The 19,835-nt window shown below is 31.3% G+C and overlaps 1 protein-coding gene across 5 annotated transcripts in view; it reads left to right on the top strand.

Moving 5' to 3' along the window:
* Positions 1-19,835, top strand: part of LOC118184040 (uncharacterized) — a 158,887-nt gene that overhangs the window by 109,463 nt on the left and 29,589 nt on the right. For 3 of the 5 annotated variants that reach the window (XM_085820178.1, XM_085820175.1, XM_085820179.1), the window contains exons 6-9: positions 7,458-7,529; positions 13,773-13,866; positions 14,128-14,195; positions 14,816-14,923. In XM_085820178.1, coding sequence (XP_085676304.1) covers positions 7,458-7,529; positions 13,773-13,866; positions 14,128-14,195; positions 14,816-14,923 — 342 coding nt within the window. The remainder of the gene's footprint in view (positions 1-7,457; positions 7,530-13,772; positions 13,867-14,127; positions 14,196-14,815; positions 14,924-19,835) is intronic. The other 2 variants (XM_085820176.1, XM_085820177.1) reach the window with 2 other exon arrangements.

The following is a 19,835-nucleotide window of genomic DNA, read 5'->3' as shown; positions in this document are numbered from 1 at the left end:
ATTTATTTCTGCCCCATCCTCTTTTTTTGTGAATGGATTTTGCAATTTGTTGTTGTTCTCAAAGAACTGAATTTAAGGTTTAATTAGTGTTTAAAATTATTAAGTGTACCTCATCATTTTCAGTTTGAGGCTTCAGACTCAAATTTTGCACATGCATTCATTGTGGATAATAATACAGTGTGTTGAAATGATTTTTTTGTTTAAATTTTTTAAGATTTTATGTTGAAATGATTTTTCATGCATATCTTCATTTAAGAAACAACACATTTAAAGAGTCTTAGAATTTAACTGTTTGCATCATCCAAAAAAAAAAAAAGTTTGAAATTTTTTATGTAATTCCCAATTTTTAGTGAATTTTTGAAAATTGCTGTATTTCTCGACCATTTCACATAACAGAATTTTTTGTTAAAACAGGGTTCGTACAGTTCTTAAGAGTCCTTAAAAGTTCTTAGGGTTTTTTTTAATCAATTTTTGGTCCTTAAAAGTCCTTAATTTTGGCCAGTATCCGCAGAAGGTCCTTAATTTTAATCATTTGAAATTTCTGTCTCGTTTTTATGACTGCTATTTTGAGTGTGAATTATCATTTTGGAGGAATATTTTTGACGATTCACTGACAAATATGATTATCTCTTGAATGGGTTCATGGGTTATAATTTGTTTCTATTTCTAATATAAATGGTGGGGTACTAGTTTCTGAGCAAGACATGAAACATTTCGAAGTTATTTCATTTTTTTTTTCTAATGAAGAGCTCTTAAACAATTTTTCGCTTTTGGGGATGTGAATTCTTTTATAAAATGGCTCTAATTTGACAATTTGTCAACATTTTGACGATTATAAGATCAGTTCTAATAGAAAATTTTTAATTCGTAGACCTGGGAATTTTTCGATTTCTTTTAAACATTGTAACATTGATAAATTTAGCTGAAATAATGGTAATATATTGAAATTATATAACTAAGGAATGAAAATAAAACATTTTTTGCTGTTGCATTATAAAGTGACATTAATTAAGACACAATAACACGCCGAATAAATACTAATTCAGAAGTCAAACAACAAAAATCAATGTTATATTTACAAAATTTTCACAGGACTAGTTTCGAAGGTTTTACCGAACCTTCATCTTCAGCTGCAAAACCGCAAATGAACAAGATAGGAAATAATGATTGGTTAAGATAAGAAAGCCTGGACAAGAATAAGCAAGTGGTGCCATCTGTTGGCAAAACCAGAACTAAAACATAATTTCTTTAAAAGCCGAAGGCAAATTTGGATTAGAATCCTAATTCCAATCCAAATTTGAAGATCTAGAAGTCTTTTCTAGAAGAAGTCTTTTTCTTAACATGTTTATCTTCCCTTTATTTTCTCACCTTTTCACTAGACGCAAGTGTAAAAAAATATCACAAATGTTTCTAATTATTTCACATGAACAGGCATTTATAAAAAAGAATTTTACTATTAATAAAGAATTTGAAAACTGACAATTTAAAAGATTCACCTTATATGTCTCAATGGATAATACACAGGGCTGGTGCTAGGCATTTTCCCACCTGATTCAATCTCTGTGGATCCTAAATTCTGCCACCTAGTGCTTCCTAAATTATGCTGCCTAGTGCTCTCCTGAACTCTGCTCCCAGTGCTTGTCCTAAATTCTAAAAGGTTTGCCATTTCTAGATTTTGTTGCTTGGTTTGTCACAAAATTCTAAAAATTCTGCCTCATCTGCTCTGAAACCAGCCCTTACCATATATAATTTCATATTAATTTTGGATGTTCAACTTTTTTTTTATGTTCTAAGTGCATTTGGGTCTGTATAATAACATAAATCTTTAATTAATTTCAAAATTTCTAAAGAGGAAATATATTGAAGAAACTGAATACATAAAGAGGAAGAAAATTATTCGTACAGTTATTATGCAAATTAATAAGTTGTTTACTATTTTATCCTTTACTGTGGCTTCCACTTCCTCAACATAATGCAAGTCAGATAATTTTTATATTGAAGCTTTTGGGATTGTAAGACAGAGAGTTTTTGCCCTCCACATGGATGTTGCCATTATTCTGCCAGCTCTGATAATTGGTAATTATTCGCCTTTGTGTTATCGCTGCTAACATTTGAATATGTTACAATGATAGAGTTACTGAGCCAGCTTAGTTTAAAATTAAATTGTCTAGTCTTTGACTACTAGTCCACAATTTTAGTTTGAATTTGACTGTTCCTGCTTAATTGTATTACCACAAACTGTGGTTGATTTTGTCAACATGAGAACATGCCTATGTGTTCTAAGTTCTTTATAAATAAGGTTTATTTAAACATTTATATGGCTTTGTAGTTACTCTCAGACAGAGGGATAATTTGCTTCGTGTCTATCAGAGGTTTTGCACTATTTAACTTTTACCAGATCAAGTAAAACCTCTTTAGGTACAGTGTTAAGGATTGGCAAGTTAGGAGGTAAAGCATGCAGAAACTAGTGGGAAAATTGGTTTTAGTGTTGAAACAAATTTCTAATTGTTAAAAAGATGTTTAAAGAGAAGAAAAATGATATATATTTAGCCAAAATGTCTAAGAAGCCTTCAAATTAAAAAGACGCATAAATATTTTGGATACTTTTCCGTTTTGCCGGCGCAAACGATAAAGTCGCCAATAATGGAACAACTGATGCCAAATGGAATATCTTTGCTGGTAACCTTTTACCCTTCATTTTCAAAACAAGTCACAGCCATTTTTATCAGATTGATTGTTTCTTTCAATACTGGCATACAATTACATAGAATTTTTACTAGTTAAAGACCATACGGGGTAATTAATTAGGATGCAATCACACCACTCACTTGAAGGCAAAATCAAGGGTTAAATTCATCAAATCTAATGAGAATGCACTAGCGAAGTAAAGCACTGTGGTTTTACATAATTTTTGAGTAAGCTATTCATACAAATTGAAATAATTCTTGCATTTAATGTAAGATTTAACTTGAAATTAATGTAGATAATTACTGAGAGAATTAGATTTTTGTAGCGTAGTTTACGTGAGATGAGATCACTTGGGGTCATGTGATACGAACCGGCAAATCAGGATGTTGAACCATGAAAGCATAGTATATTCTTAAATTAATGTCTTTTTACAAATTTATTGTCTTTATTTACTTGCTTTTTCCAAAATTTTAAACCATATTAAAATGTTTATGCCTTCAAAACATAAATGTTTTTTAGCTTTTAAATGTGGAATTATCCTAATACCGTTGAAGAATCAGTTGTCATAAATTACATGCATTTTAAGCTGTAAAATGTTATTAGATTGAGATTTTAATCGTGCTTTTTTAACAAATGTTTTTTTAAAAATAAATAAAAAAGTTAATAGTTGTCATGTAAATCTATAACGACTAAGGGTATATAACTACCTATTTAATTATTTGAAAACTGCTCACCTTTAAAAGTTATCTCTGTGTATTAAAGAAAGTTATTGCCTTTCATTAATCCTTACTGTGGTCGCAAGATACAAACAAAAATGTAAACATTAATGCAAAACTTATTCTTTGCATCTAGTGAGACTTAAAATAATACAAAACAGCTTATCACCTCTGATGCATTAGAGGCTTATTGGAACCTCAAAATATATTAACATTTTACCGACCACTAGTGGTTCAACAGCATATGCATGTCCGACCAGCCACTCAACCGCAGATTCTCCCTGTTCTGAATAACTGTCAGGACAATCTGATAAATCGTCTAAATAAATCTCCAGTACCATTTTTTTCGCTCATCGTGAACGGTAAATTTTTTTAAATGGTGTGAAAATGCAGGAGTTTACGAAGCAACGCACATGACGCAAGTGAGCAATGTACTTCAATACTAATAATAAAATGCAGATGATGTAGCAAATGGCAACTGTTTATCGCCATGGCTACCGATTGATAGGCTATTTTTAGGTATCCCCGAGAAAAAAGCGATTATTAGGGTGTTTTTTCGGTAGGCGTCGGTGAAAAAAAGCCAATTAATAGGCTATCGGTCGGTAAACGTTGGTGAAAAAAAGCCGATTAATAGGTGATTGGTCAGTAGGCGTTGGTGGTAAAAAGCTGATTAATAGGCTATCGGTTGGTAGGCGTTGGCGATAAAAAGCCGATTAATAGGCAATTGGTCGGTAAAGTGTTAACTGGGTTACAATCCCAAAAACTCTACACGAAGCTACAAAACTAACTGCATCAGACAGATGGAGCACAACTAACTTTCAGAACTTGCCAACCGTGGCTACATCATGCTATCAGGTTTGTTCTGATCAAAAGTCTCTCTCTAGGCAATCATGCTGATTATGATTTTATTTCTCATTTTAACCTATGCCGTTTGACATAAAAATCTACCTGCTATTTACTAAATCTCTAGACTAAGTACGTGGCAAAATGAGACACAAAGGAAAAATCAACAGAAACTAACTTTTAGTAAATGTCCCTAATCTTCTTTCAGATGTGACCAACTATTATACGTGGAAAATATTTAATGCTACTTTATAAATTTTATAAAGTAAATTTTATTCTCAATTTTTTATATTTATGTTTATTAAATTATGTTTAATAAGAATGAATCCTACTTACGAATCTATCTTATTCTTAGTATTATTACTAAAGTGACATACTCAGTTCAGACATAAGTTGATTGAATTTAATTGAATTTATTCAGCTCCCATTTGCTGAGAGGTCCTTATTTTTTTTCATTAACAGTCCTTAAAAGTACTTAATTTCCATGTGCAGAAATGTGTACGAACCCTGCTAATTATAATTTCTGTAGACAGCATTGTCTTGTGCCCTGTCAATTGATAAATAGTCATAATTTTCTCATTACTCTAGAGAGGAAGGAGCAAGTGTAGCCTTCTTTCTAAAAGACCAGTGAAAACGTCATTCGGAAGTCTCAAATCACTTTCTTGGGTTAATGGAAAAAGCAAAAGATTGCTATAATTTGATCCTTAAATCATTATGGTATATCGACTGTATGGTAATCAATGTACCATTATGTTTTAAGGATCATTATGATATGTTGATCGTAGGGTCATCATTATTGTATATTGATTGTAGAATTTGGCAGAGTAAGTATTAAAGAAACTCTAAAATATAACTCTACTTAGATCTGTTCAAACAACACTTGTGCATAAAGCTCAAAGATTTGTACTGATGAATCAGTTTTTTTTCCCCCTTGTTTAAGGTCAATCAGATCAATCAGAACTTATGACATTTGTAGAGTCACTTAGAAGAAATGTCAGTTGTGTTCAGTAGGTCCCTCTTCAAATGGTCTGACATCGTCCTGCATTCTGCAGCCTCTAGTGCATTGGATGTTTGCATTCTTCTAGGGACACCCTAGAGTTTACTTTCCTTGTTTTTTGTTTCTAACAAAAGCAGAATTATGAGGAGTTATAGCAAGATTTTGGAGTCCTGTAAAACATAAGACTAGGCTTGGGGTTTGGGGATGAAAATCTGAGCTAAGTAATTATGTTTTAAATTTTGATGATTATGATCGAAGCCATTCTAATGAGGCTGATATGTTTCAAAGAAAAATAATATTGGAGTGCAAAGACGTTTGTTGAATTTACACACATGTTGAAGTTAGGAGAAATGATAAAGCTAAGTTTAACAAGCTTCCTCTACTCATTTTTCTGTATTATATTGATTTTTTTATATATATATAAATTTTTATTTATTTATTTATTTATTTTATTTTATTTTACACACACACACACACACACATATATATATATATATATAGTTATTTAACTCTTTTGTTATAAAAATCTTTGTTCCATCGAATCAACTTCTTGACATATATAAATATTTGTACTCATCCGGTCTAATACATTGTTCATGCAGTTATCTAACTTTCGTAATATAAGTGTTCATTCCAGTATAGTAAATATGCCAATCTAACGCGTGAAATACCAGTAATAATGTTGCATAATGGCTATATATTTTTGTAGTGTAAAAATATTTCTTCCACATTGTCATCACTTAAATGTATCACATTTGACTTATTTATATACCAAATATAGTACTTATTTAATGCACTGCCAAATGCATATATGTGTATACATACAATATAATTTCACCTATATATAGTATTGATTTATGTTATAAGAGTGTTCATATGTAATACTGTGCTATTCAAAATATCTTGTAACAAAAGAAGTAATATGTACTGACTAACAGTCCTTGTATGCCAATGTAACTGATTTCCGCAAAAATGACATTGAATTCCATACGGCACAAACTAGGACAGATGTCATCTTCACAGTGTATTATATTATATTGATTATACAAAATCTTTTCTTTCTTTGTTATTATTCTCTTCTTTTTCCCCCCCCTTCACCCTCTCTTTTTTTTTTTTTTTTTTTTTGTTAAATAGACAAATATAAATATTTTGAAGAATTTTCCTTCTTTCACCATCAGTAAAATGTTTTCCTTTCCATATTTCATGCTGAGGTGTGTTTCATCTCATACTTGATTAAATTTCACTTAATAATGATTTTTTCACTTTATACTTTAAATTTCACTTTTTAAAATTGTTCTTCTGATTTTGATCCTGCTTATGCCTATGGGGCCATATATTAAAATTTTTAGGATATTAGCAGAATTTTACAGAACAAAGTGATAGCTTAGAAACATTATGTGTAAAAACGATTGGATTCAATTCTTCTTGCACAGTTTTGATTTAAAATCTATTCATTGTTCGAAACCCCAGTTTTATTTTTTTTTTTATTTTTTTATTTATTTTTTTTTTATGTATATATTGTGATAGTTAAAAAAAATGGAATGTTTTATTTTTCAGTGCATTTATTAAAACTGTAATCTAAAATTTTTTATCTGTTTTATTTCATTAAGTGTTTTGAATTTTAATATTCATTATCTGAATAACAAATCATTTTCATTATAATCCTTGAAGGCAAATGTGGTATTATATGGCTTTAAGTTTTGTTGCTATGAATATGTCTTCTTTCCTCATTTTTTTTTTATAATTTTTCTTTCATTTAATTTTATTAAAACTATAAATTGAGCACCAAAATAAAAGTGTCTAAAGAAGAGGAGATATTTAATTTATTGTTGAATAATTAATAACTCTGTTTGTATTTTTTTATTTTAAAATAATCAAAATAATAATGTAATGGGTTAGGAAATATTAATAAGAAATTTTTGTTCACATTATAATATTGTTCACATATGCACATATAGAAATTTTAGCTATTAAAAAATAAAATTATTCAAGCTAGAAAAAAAAAATTTTTTTGAAAAAAAGTTATGTCTAAATTTCTATAAGGAATTCAGTTGCTTTTATACATTTTTTAAAAAATGATAGCTTGGATCTTCATTAAAATGTGATAGTAAAAGAATCATATTTTATTTATGATAAATTTGTTTATTTATTAACCTTACTACATCAGTGTATTAAAAGTGGCATTTCTACATTTTTTTAACTTTTTTCAATAGGTGAGCAGCAATTCTTCCAAAGATCTTCCTGCATGCTCGAGTCCCCACACATAGATGTTTCATCTGTACAGTGTAATTAGTTTTCATTTTACCTCTAAAATTTTTCAGTTAACCTTGATTGACATTACGAGTGTATTGTTGAGGAAAGTAAGTGAGCAGTGGAATGTCCAAGATGTATGTTTTATTCACTTTGTATATTTGGTAATACAGGGTGATTATAATTAAAGTTAAGATTTCAAAATGCTCTAACTTCTACAGGTCAAAATGACTTGATATTTTACCAGAATAATTTTGAGGTAATGGAATTTTGTTTGGCAAAAAAAAAAAAAAAATCAAAATTTGTCGGTAGATGGTGCTGTCGGTGTTCACATTGCTATTGTGGATGTATAGCTGAAAGGAAACAAAGACTTCCAGGGTTTACGACAATTTTTTTAGCGAAAAGACAAGAATAGGTATTTACAGAGAAAACAGAGATAGTGACAAGATAAGCTTCACGAAACAAACACCTTACGGATAAATGCATATTTTGGTCGATAGACTTTCCTCTCTGTTTTGCTGCTGGAAGCGCAAATCTGCATGTTCCATAACAGATCGGAAGGTATCTGTGCTGATGTTATGACTGTAGTGCATGTTGCTTGCTTTTAAGTCGGGCAGATTTGCAATCCGCCTACTGTCAACAACATTCTTCAGATATCACCAAAGCCAAAAGTCATACGGGTTTAAATCAGGAGAGTGCGGCGGCCATGCTGTTGGAAAATGGTGGCTTATGATTCTATCATCTCTGAAATAAGTGATCAGCAACTGCTTCACACAAGTAGCAATGTGTGGAGGAGTGCCATCTTGCATGAATATTGTGCAATCCACACATTGACGTTGCCGAAGTTCTGAAAGGAAATGATTATGCAAACGTCCTTGGAATAAGAACATATCGATGACGAATGCTGCCGTTATTCCGCAATACACAGTGACCTGAGTGAAGAAGTAATGGTTGTAGCAGGAACGGATTCTCGGTCACCCATATCGTACAAATTTGTGTATTTACAGAACCTTGCAAATGGAAATAACCTTCGTCGGACAACAGAATGTTCCAAGGCCATTCATCATCCGCTTCCATTCGGGCAAGAAGTAGTTCCAGGTCAGCAGGATTAAATTTATCTATCATTTTCAGCAGGGCATATATGGTCTTTGAGCCAGAATTTATGCCTTTTAATGTCAGGAACTTCCTGATAACTGATAGTCACCATTCTGATAAGGAAAGCTTCACAAGAAGAGCATGATCCTTCTTCGTCAGAGTCATGAATTTTTGAAGCACTCGGGCAAAATGTTAAAGTGTTCTGCATTTTTATCCTAGCCATGTCTATGGTGTGCATGTTATGTCTTAGTAATTTGCATACCAACAGCAATGTGAACCCTGACTGTTGAAAATGGCATCACTATGCCAACGAGTCAAAGGCCAGATACAGACTGACACCATGGGACGGCAGAGAAAAACGAACAGTTGGGGTTTAGATAGCTAAGGACAATGTGGCTAGATAGATATTTCTTATTCATTTAACTTGTACAAATGTGTAAATAAACCTTTTTTCTTGAGTTTAAAATATTTGAAGTGCTCCATTTATGATAATATAGCTGTTTATTCATTGGGTAGATGACTTATGAATCCTTTCTGAGCTAGCCATTGTTTGAACTTAATGCCTTATGTAACATAACACTGACAGTGCCATAGTAGTTTTAAAGTTAAAGCGTTTTGAAATTGGAACTTTAATTATAATCACCCTGTATCTTCCTTTGAGACGTTTATTGCCATATTAATCTTTATGCATTCTAAATAGAATTTCTTTACTTTTATTGGTCTTGGCATCACATGAAATGCAACACACAAAATAAGTAATTTTAAGAAGGATGCTAATGTTTGTGTACCAGTTCCAGTTTATCATAGTAGCATAAAGTTGTTGGCCCTGTGGTTGTATGATGATTATTATGTATTAGGCATCTGTGTTCTTATGTCCTGTTGAGAAGGCTGTAACTTTAAGATTGTCTTTTAAGACAAAATCTAGAAATGAAAAAAAAAATAATAAAAAAGCCTAAAACTTGTGTTGGGTGGTGAGAGCAAAAATATCCTGTATACTCCTCCTGAATTTGATTTGCATTCATAGGAGAATAGCTGAGACAGTCTTGAAAGAATTACATGCATCAATCTAACAGGGTTCGTACGGTCCTTCAGAGTCCTTAAACATCCTTAGGTTTTTTTGGAATTGATTTTTGGTCCTTAAAAGTCCTTAATTTCGACCAAATTCGGCAGAAGGTCCTTAATTTTAATCAACTGAAATTTCTGTCTATTTTTGCAACTGGCATTTTGATTGCGAATTAGCATTTTGGACAAATATTTTTGGCGATTCATTGACAAATATAGTTATCTTTTGAATAAGTGAATAGGTTCATGGATTATAATTTGTTCCTATTTATAATATAAATGATGAGGTACTCAGGTTCCGAGAAGTGAAACATAAGCATTTCAAAATTACTACTTTTTTTTTTTTTTCTAATAAAGAGCTCTTAAACAATTTTTTGCTTTTAGGAATGTGAATTCTTTATTAGATGGTTCCAAATTTGTTGACTTATCAACATTGTGGCGATTTTAAGATCAGTTTCTATAGAAAATTTTTAATTCGGAAATTGAGGAATTTTCGACAATATATTTTTTAAGCATTATAACAATGATCAGTTTCATTAAAATAATGCTAATATATTGAAACTGTATTCAAGAAATAACATTAAAATGAAACATTTTTATTTTTCGCTATCATATTATAAAGTGACATTACTTTCCATTTTGGCGACTTATACAATATTTTGAATCTGGAAAATAAACAAGGTAATAAATGCTTAAATTGCACTTTATCACAATTTATGAAACATTTCTTAGCAAAAGCAAAATAGCTATGTAAATAATTAAAAATGCCTTTGTTTTAATTTTTTCATGGTTAGAGTTTTTCCCATGTAATTGTCTCAATATCAGTTTTCTCTATAAAATGAATTTTACACTTTTTTCCTTTTCAGCATATTTCTGGATTTTTGCTGTTACAGAATTGGTAGGGGTAATTTTTCTTTAGAATTTCAGACATTGCAACTTGAAAAGTTTAAAAGAATTTTAAGGCAAGGTGTATAGGCTCACGAATCTAGAAGATTAAAAAAAAAAAATGTCTTCATGGTATTAACACATAATGAATGTATTTTACAGAAAGTTTATGATGAACTTTTACTTTTTGGAGAATTTTCAAAAGAAAAATGAAAACATAAATGCTTCTAATCATATCACATGGACAGGCATTTATAGAAAGGAATTTTGCTATTAATAAAGGAATTAAAAACTGACAATTTAAAAGATTGATCTTATGCAATCCTATGCATCTTAATTTATCTTCTGCATCTCATCAATGCATCATACACAGGGCTGGCGCTGTGCTTTTTCCCACCTGATGCAATCTCTGTGGATCCTAAATTATGCTGCCTAGTGCCTTACTAAATTCTAAAATTTTGGCCTTTCTAGATTTTCTTGCTCAGTGTGTCACTAAATTTTAAAAATTCTGCTACACTGACTCTATAACCGGCCCTTGCCATATATAATTTCATATTGATTCTAAGTGTTCATATTACTGAAGAAATTAAGTTAGCACATTTTTCTATGCATTCTAAATGCATTTAGTTTTTTAGAATAACAGAAATCTTTAATTAAATACAAAAACTTATAAAATGAAAAAGAAACTTATTGAAGAAAGAAAATGAATACATAAAGAGAACAAAAATTATTCTTCAAAGATATGTAAAGTTATTATTATTATGTAAATTAAGTAGTTGTGTTTATCATTCTCCGTTTCCTCACCAGAATGAAAATCACTTAGATAGTTTTTAAACTAAGGTTTATGGGTTGTAAGACAGAATTTGTTTCTGGCCTCCGCTTGTATGCTGCAGTAGTTCCCATCAGTTGTAATTATTCATCTTTGCGTTATCGCTGCCAATATCTGAATTTGTTGAGCGATAACTATGTTACCACGTGTTATAACGAATTTGTTACGACGTGTTACTGAGCCAGCTTAGATTAAAATTAAATTGCGTGGTCTTTGACTACTAGTCCACATTTTTTGTTTGACTGTTCCTGTTTAATTGGATCACCATAAGCTGTAGTTGAATTTGCTAGCATATGAACATGTGTTTATATTCATATTCTAAGTTTTTTTTTTTTTTTAAATAAATGATTTATTTAAACCTTTATCTGACTTTCAGAGTTAGAGTAGTTACTTTCAGACATATCAGACATAGCAATAATTTGCTTCATGTCTGTCTGGGGTTTGGAACTATTTAACTTTTATCAGATCGAGTAAAACATCATAGGAACACTGCGGGGGGGGGGGGGGAAGACAGTTCTATATTTCTTATTCTACATGGCCGATTGACGAAATTTAGCTTTAGCTTGTGTTTTTCATGTCTCAAAAGCGCGACTTCGGATATGTATTAGATTTATATATAGTATTGTTTTAATATAGGTATTTTGTCACAAAATTGGACTTTTTCTAAAAAGACATGCCATTTTATTTCCATATTTCTATTCTACGACTCAGATTATGCTAAATTGCCAAGTTTTGTAAAAATCGCACAAGTAGTTTTTAAAAAATTAGCTCTCAAAATTTTAGCTCCTCAATGTTAATTAAATTTGATATATATTTATTAATATCTCTTTTTTTATTTAATTTTTTTTATTCTTCATTCCACACTTCGAAATTTAGGTTCATTCCAAATAAAATTCCTTGATAAATATATATATATATATATATATATATATATATATATATAATAAAAAATATAATTAGCTGCATCTCCTTCCTGCCCAGTCACCCTTTAAGTGAGAGGATAAGGAATTGTCTTCTTCGCTGCATGTTTTCATGGTATAATTAACAAACACATCTAGCTAGCATCAGAAGATGTGGAGTTCAAATCTTGGAATCTTGGTGATTTTTCATATTTCCTGCTTCAAAAAGCTTAATAGACCTTGCTATGGTTAACGCTTCTCCCATTTTTCAAAAAAAAAAAAAAAAAAAGTTTTGCTTCTGAAGGAGAGGGACTTAGATGTGTGATTGCCCTTGAAATCATTAGAATTTTATTCATAATCTGTCAAACTAAGATTCTTATTTTTGCTTAATTTTAAATATGTAATTTATTGTTTTACTTACTTTTTCCCTTTTCTTTGAGAAGCAAATATTTTTAACTTCTCATCAGTGCCATTTAAATTTTGTAATATATATGTATATATATACAGTACAAAGACCGTATTTGGACTCGTCGGGACTTCAGCAATTCCAGATTAGGGATTTTTCCAGATTATATATCATCAATTTAAATCTGGTAAGATGGTATGCAGAAATTATATAATTAAAAATATGAAACTGTAATTTATGAAATAAAGAGCAATTATGATCTAAAGGGTATCAAATTTTACAAAAAAAAAAAGGTTAATATTTATTAGTTTACTTTATTAAACATTTCTTTCAACGCGCGCATGCGTAGAACGCGTAATGTATGTGCGCGCATTCTTTATGCACATGCGTAAAGCATACAAAAAAAAAAAAAGTTTGTGGCTTTCGAGTTCCGAATTATAGGTCATTCTGGACTTTGTGCGAATATGGACTTTGTACTGTATTAGGTGGAAAGAGGCTATCAGTCTCGAAACTGAATTTTGCATTGTTTCACTTTTCATTCAAATCTGTTGCCATTTGGCAGACTATTAGATATTTATCTTCCAAATTTAATATGTCTGTTATTGGTTAATAAACTAAGCTATTTAAAAACAATAGTGACAGTTCTTAAGAATCTTATTTCTTTACTTTTCAGTCTGATTGATTTTAATTGAAAATGCATTTAATTAATGATATATCTAAATATAAAAATTAAACATTTTTATAGAATTGTGTTATGTATGTTTTCATTTTTCAAGTATTCAAAAGATACAGACTATCATTTCATGAAAATCTAAATATATATTCATCTGGCATCCTATAAAATATTTCACTATTCAATCTGGAATAACTTGGTGATAATCTCTACAGATAGACCACATTAAACTTTTAAAAAGCTCTTTTAGTTGACCCTTAAAATTTCAACCCTTTGTTTTTTTTAACTTAGTTTCAAGTTTAAAAAAAAGTTTTTTAATATTAAGTGTTATTATTTCTCTTAAGTGCAATTTTTACTGTGTCTGTGTATAATTGTTTATAATGAATATATATTTAAAGGTCAAAATATAATTTTTTTTTTTTTTTTCAGGTTCATCTTTTGATTGGTTTAGGTGGTTAATCTGGCGATGTTTGTATTTAAAAATAATCAAGATGGTGAATTTTGATGTTTGGTGTTTATCTAGGTAAGTTTGGTTCATATTTTGAATGTGCAAACTGGAAAACAAAATTCCTTTTTAAAATAAGCAATAATATTAACTTAGAAGCCAAACAACAAAAATCAGCGTTATATTTTCAAATTAATGCTGATTTTTGTTGTTTGGCTTCTAAGTTAATATTTGTTCGGCGTGTTGTTGTATCTTAATTAAGCAATAATATATTTTTAGTTTATATTACTTCAAATTTTTACCAATTTATGTTTCATTAAAATTTATTTTTATCATTAGGTTGCACAAATATGCAAAAAGCAGAGTACTTATTTTACTTTTACTACCTCTTCTCCTACTTCTCCCAAGTAAGTTTATGTGCAAAATGGCATTTGGTATAGTGTAATTTCTTGTTTGATTTCTCGATTGTGTATTTGTGTGTTAGGAGTTTTCAAAAAATGTGAAGTGAAATTCTTTCTTTATTAAGTGATAAATGAAATTTATTTTTAATTTTTGGTTTTTTAAATGTGAGAGAGCTATACAAATGTATAATTTTTTGCTCCTACTTTTATTGCGCTGTTAATTCATGTTTTCTGCATACAGTCATATTTCTGTGTAATACATAATTAGGAAATTTATTTACTTATATGCCTACCGGTGGCTCAGTGGATAAAACTGCTGTACCTTGGGAATTTGACCCAAATTCAGATCTTGAGAATAGGCTGTCTATGTAAGATTTTTATAGTTTCTCTTGCATGTCATGTAAATACAAAACACTATCCTTAAAAAGTCTTTCATTAAGCCATCTCTTCTTCAGACAGATAATTTTTATGGGCTTTATCTTAAATAAACAATTTACTTATGTTTGTATATATATGTTAATTGAAAATGAGCTACACCAAGTTTTATTGTTTTCTTTTTGAAAATATTATTTTTAGTAGCTTGTGTTGTGCTTAATTTATACTGTATTTGAACATTTTTGCTGCAGGCTTATTTCTGAAACATCCAACTGAATTCATACAGTTAATTCCCAAATATCCAACAGATATCATACAAGATGTAATTTGCAAGCGGAACAATCCTTCATCTCAATTTGGTAAAAGTACAGATTGATCTAAATAAGTGTGAAAAATCAGCTAACTGAACACAAAATTTTGCATGTAATTTATTCAAAAATATTTTTATTGTAAGAAACTACATCCATCTCCATTCTTATATTTAAAAGGGCATTTGACTTAATTAAGCTAGAATGTCATGGGTATGAAGCCTGGATGTATTTTTTATTAATGATAAACTTAATACATTTTTTAAACTTTCTTTTTGGATATGCTGTGGCTGAAACATGGTGTGGCATTTCTTTAACCAGTTTCTTTTATGTTCGTTTGTACTGACATACTAATAGATGCATGTATATATTTATTCATTACAGTTTCCAAAGAAATCTTTTTCTTCTTTTAAATGAAAGAATTCAAGTTTTTTGGCTTTTCCATTTTTCATATTTCTTCAGTTATTATGCTGTAGATAACTTAATGTATGAAAACATGTTATATAAACTCCTTTGCATGTATTCAGGCAGTGTTTGTTGAGACTGTGAGAGATATTTTGACATTAAATGTATATGTTATTTTTTCCTACCACCATCAGATTAATATTTTTGTATGTTATAAGAAAAGAATATTATATTTTTGAATAACTTAACATTCGTATATTAATATTTTGTATAATCAGGTCATGCTAATGTCTTTGGAATTGAATAAATTCGTATTTGTGTATTAATATTCAGGTAATCGTGCCATCTGTAACTCTTTAAATAAAATACTTTTTGAAGTTACAAAATGCATAGAAATGTAATACAATATTTACACTTTTATGTGCTAATTAATGTACTTGCGTGTATTAGCTAATAATACGTAGGTTGGTGCAAAAGTCATGGCAACTATTTTTTTCCTTGAAGATACCAGTCCGGTTGGAAAATGTGACATATACTGATGAAAGGACAAGGTTTTAACTATAATATGAATAGCACTGAAATATCATAACACATGAATTTATTATGGTAGTATACAGGGCAATATGCCCTTCACTATGCAAAAGAATGATAACACAATACACATAAAGTTGACATGACAAACCTGGGTCTAAAGACCCTCAATGTAGTTCCCTGCTACTGTCACCACACGCTACCAACGATGTGGGAGGCGCTGAATACCATCAGCCTCAGCATTTGCTGCACCATGTGTGAATCGGGTCATCTGTTGTCACACAGCATTAGCAATGTCCTTTCGTGTTGCAGTCTGCCTACCACGTATTGGTTCCTTAATCTTGAGAATGAGATCAAATTCATGGGCGAAAGGTCAGGAGAATACGGTGGGTGCTCCAATTCTTCCTATCCCCAACGTCAGAGTAGCTGCCGTATACACTCTGCTTTATGTGGTCTTGCATTGTCTTGCAAAATTATTGCACTGTCCACAAGTTCTGAACGTTTATCCCGAACACCACGTCGTCCCTGTCACACCAGGAAGTCCCTGTAGTACTGTGCGGTCATTCCATGAATCATTCTGCCATGAAGAACAAAATGGCAAACAATGACATACCTGACGTCATACGCGACGATCGCCATCAATTTGACTGAGGAAGTATTCGGACGGACCTTCTTCTGCCTTGGTAATCCAAGATGTTGCCACTCCGCGGACTGACATTTCAGTTCTGGTTTGTATGCCCTGGCCCAAAGTTCATCGATGGCGATTATTCGTGACAAGAATTGATCGCTGCCCAGCGTGCAAAGTGGTCTGAGCATACTGCATATCGCACCTACCTTTGAACTTCCGTCAGTGCATGCAGTACCCATCACGAAGCAATTTTGCATAGCTGTAGCTTATTATGCACTATCCTGTGGAAGGTGCGTTTCTCGATGCCACTTGCCCTCTCTAACTCCAGTAACGTTCATCGTCTGCCTTAATCCATGAGGTGCTCGATGATGGCACGTGCCAAGTCGGTCCACACACTCACCGGTCGTCCTGAACGTTGCTCATCACTGGTTGATACATGTCCTTGCTGAAACTTTCCTACCCACCTGCTACTGTACGATATGGTACGACATTATTCCTAAGGGCTTCTACTAATTCACTGTGACATTCCATTCCATTTCTCCCATTTCTCCCTCAGAGAATGGTTTTTTTGATGTAAGCGCACTGCTCAACATGGGTTACTTCCATCTCGCACGACACTCACCAACTGACTGATTTCACAGCCCTTGCTACCACAGAGCCAGCTATCACAGAACCATCTGTTGTTCTGCATACACACTATGCCTGCAGAACATCTACACAGTGCATATACGTTTTGTGATCCGTTCACATATCTACAAGAAAAAAAAAAATACTTGCCATGACTTTTGCCCAACCCTCGTATTTTGTTGTCAAAGAAGTTAACATTTCATTTATTTTTTTCAAAGGATTAATTAAAAATAATCCCAACATTAAAAATCAATAAATAAAAATTATTACTTATCTGTCAGCAATGACATTATCTTCTGTGATTTTTCTAACTGATTGTTACAATATTTACTTTGATTATAAAGTGTACTCCAACGAAAGTGCCATATTTATTATGCTTAAGGAAATACTGCATATATATATGTAAAAGGACAAGTACTACTTTTACATCATAACAATAGATAAATGTTTCAGTTTAAGAATGAAAGACGACATTTGCATATGTTCTCCATAATTTGCTATGCAGAAGTTTTGTTTTCTCAATAAAAAATCACTTTTTCAGATACCTATTTTTGATATAACTAATCATACGTTAACTAGGATTCTTCTACGTGAATTCCAGCTAGTTTGTTTGTGTAGGTCTGATTTTAAAAACTCACAAATTGAGAAATTAAATCACATGACCTGGTTAGCCAGTTTTGGTTACTGTTGTCTGCGAATTAGACCTGGTATAAAATATTTTGTTATTCATTCTGGAACAACTTAGTGATAATCTCTACAGATAGACCATATTAAACTTTTAAGGAGTTCTTTTAGGTGACCCTTAAAATTTCAACCCTTTCAGTTTTTTTTAACTTATTTTCATGTTTTAAAAAAATGTTTTTTAATATTAAGTGTTATTGTCTCTCTTAAGTGCAATTTTTACTGTGTTTTTTACTATATTTTCACATACCAAAGCAAAATCTTGGGAAAGTGTGCCTGGTAGCATTGCCAGTCCTGTTCAAGTGAAGCTGGGTAGGGGAAGTCAACTGCTGTTCACTATTAATTGTCATGGCATTCCCATCTTATTTATGACAAAAGGACAATGCTGTCACTGTGCAAACCTTAAAGTCCACTTCATTGTTCATTATCATCTTGTGGTTTTCTCAGTGATTTTTTTTTGCTGACTTCTGATAGTTTTGTTTGTTAATCACTATTTAAATAAAAATGTGTTTTGCTACTGAACAATATTTCCTGTGCAAGATATTCATCCATTAGTTGCATCTCTCAAATCTGTTCAAATTATCTTCATTTCAAAGGTTTCAATTCTTGAATTTACTAAATTTTAAAGGCATGCATATTCCGATCTTCCATAAAAATGTGATGAATAGAACTATTTAAAATGTGTGGTTGCTGTAAATGGCATTGATATGCAATACCACTATCATGCAGAATAGCAATGTGTTCAACTGATGTGCTAAATTAAGAATGCTCTTATTTTAATGCCTGTTATCAAACTTATTTTCTCATATTTCTTGATCAGTATGTGAGCTGTACTCTCACCAGTTGCAGTTCATGTCTAAGAATTGCACAAAACTTTCTAATAGTCTTTGAGTAACATGCACCATTTACGTGATACATTTTCACAATCAGCACTACTTATTTCTGAGTTGAGCATTTCATACCAACTAATTTGCATCAGTCTTTAATAAAAGAACTTGTAAGAATAGGGTAGTTAACTCAACTTCAACGTATGTTGTGGAAATCATACCATAGATTCATAAATTGGAGGGTTTGTCCACAATGTCAAAATATTTCTCATGCTTCAAAAAATGAAAAAAGGGGCGTTGAGTCTATTTAATTTGATGCTTTTGTTTAGACACTCTTTTTTTTACATGAACGTGCAAATTTTTCTTAAAATTATGTGAAATTATTTACGGTGGAAAATGGTAAAATGAAAAATTTCTTATAAATTTAGTAAACCATCTCAATTGATCAGCCTTCTTCTGTCTGATCCAATCTGCAGCTATCATTCTATCTTATCTGCACTTGAAGCAAAACTAATCTGAAGATGCTAAGAAAAGTATATGTAATGTTCTTCCAGTACATTATATAGTCCACAAATATACACTCTGTAGCAAAAGCACATAGAACATAAAAATGCAGTGGATTTTTTTTCCCCTACAGACTGTATTTTAGCAAAAATATTTAAGCCATTTGAAATTGTTTGAGGAAACAATTACCAGATGCACAAATCTATAAACATATTACTAAATTTCATGTGTATTCAATTCTGTGTAATTCCTTCATTAACTCTTGCTTTGGTATCAGACAGATTTACTAATATATGTAGAATTTGACTTAATTCACAGCATGAGAGCACGAAGTAATAGTTAAATGGTTTATTTAATAGAAAGAAATAAAAGTAAATAAAGAAAAGTATATAAAGATGAAGTTAACGGTATGCAGGATTAACATAATGATGTAAAGGCATAACATCGAAAGCACAATATAAGTTTATAAACTCTTGAAGACGTGTGAGCCGTCTGCTCTCGTCTGCCCTCCACTCTCGACCAGGTCTCAGCGCTGTCTGGGATGATTCTTACTGCGCTGGGTGATGCTATACTGATGACGTCATAACGGGCAATTCTCATTCAGCATTGGACTGTATGATTTCCCACAGCTTTGATACAAACATCAAATCAATTTGACCATGGCTTCATATGGTCAGCCGCAGTAGATGTCAAATTTGGTCCTTCATGGCATCCTACTTTCTCGACTTCATATCTGTCATTTGATCGAACAGCTATGATT

The sequence above is a fragment of the Stegodyphus dumicola genome, chromosome 7, assembly GCF_044657685.1.
Source record: "Stegodyphus dumicola isolate Sdum_Otavi_A_Nest chromosome 7, ASM4465768v1".
Lineage (NCBI taxonomy): Eukaryota > Metazoa > Arthropoda > Arachnida > Araneae > Eresidae > Stegodyphus > Stegodyphus dumicola.
Note: the sequence above shows the minus strand (reverse complement) of the source record. Positions and strands in the feature narration are given on the sequence as shown.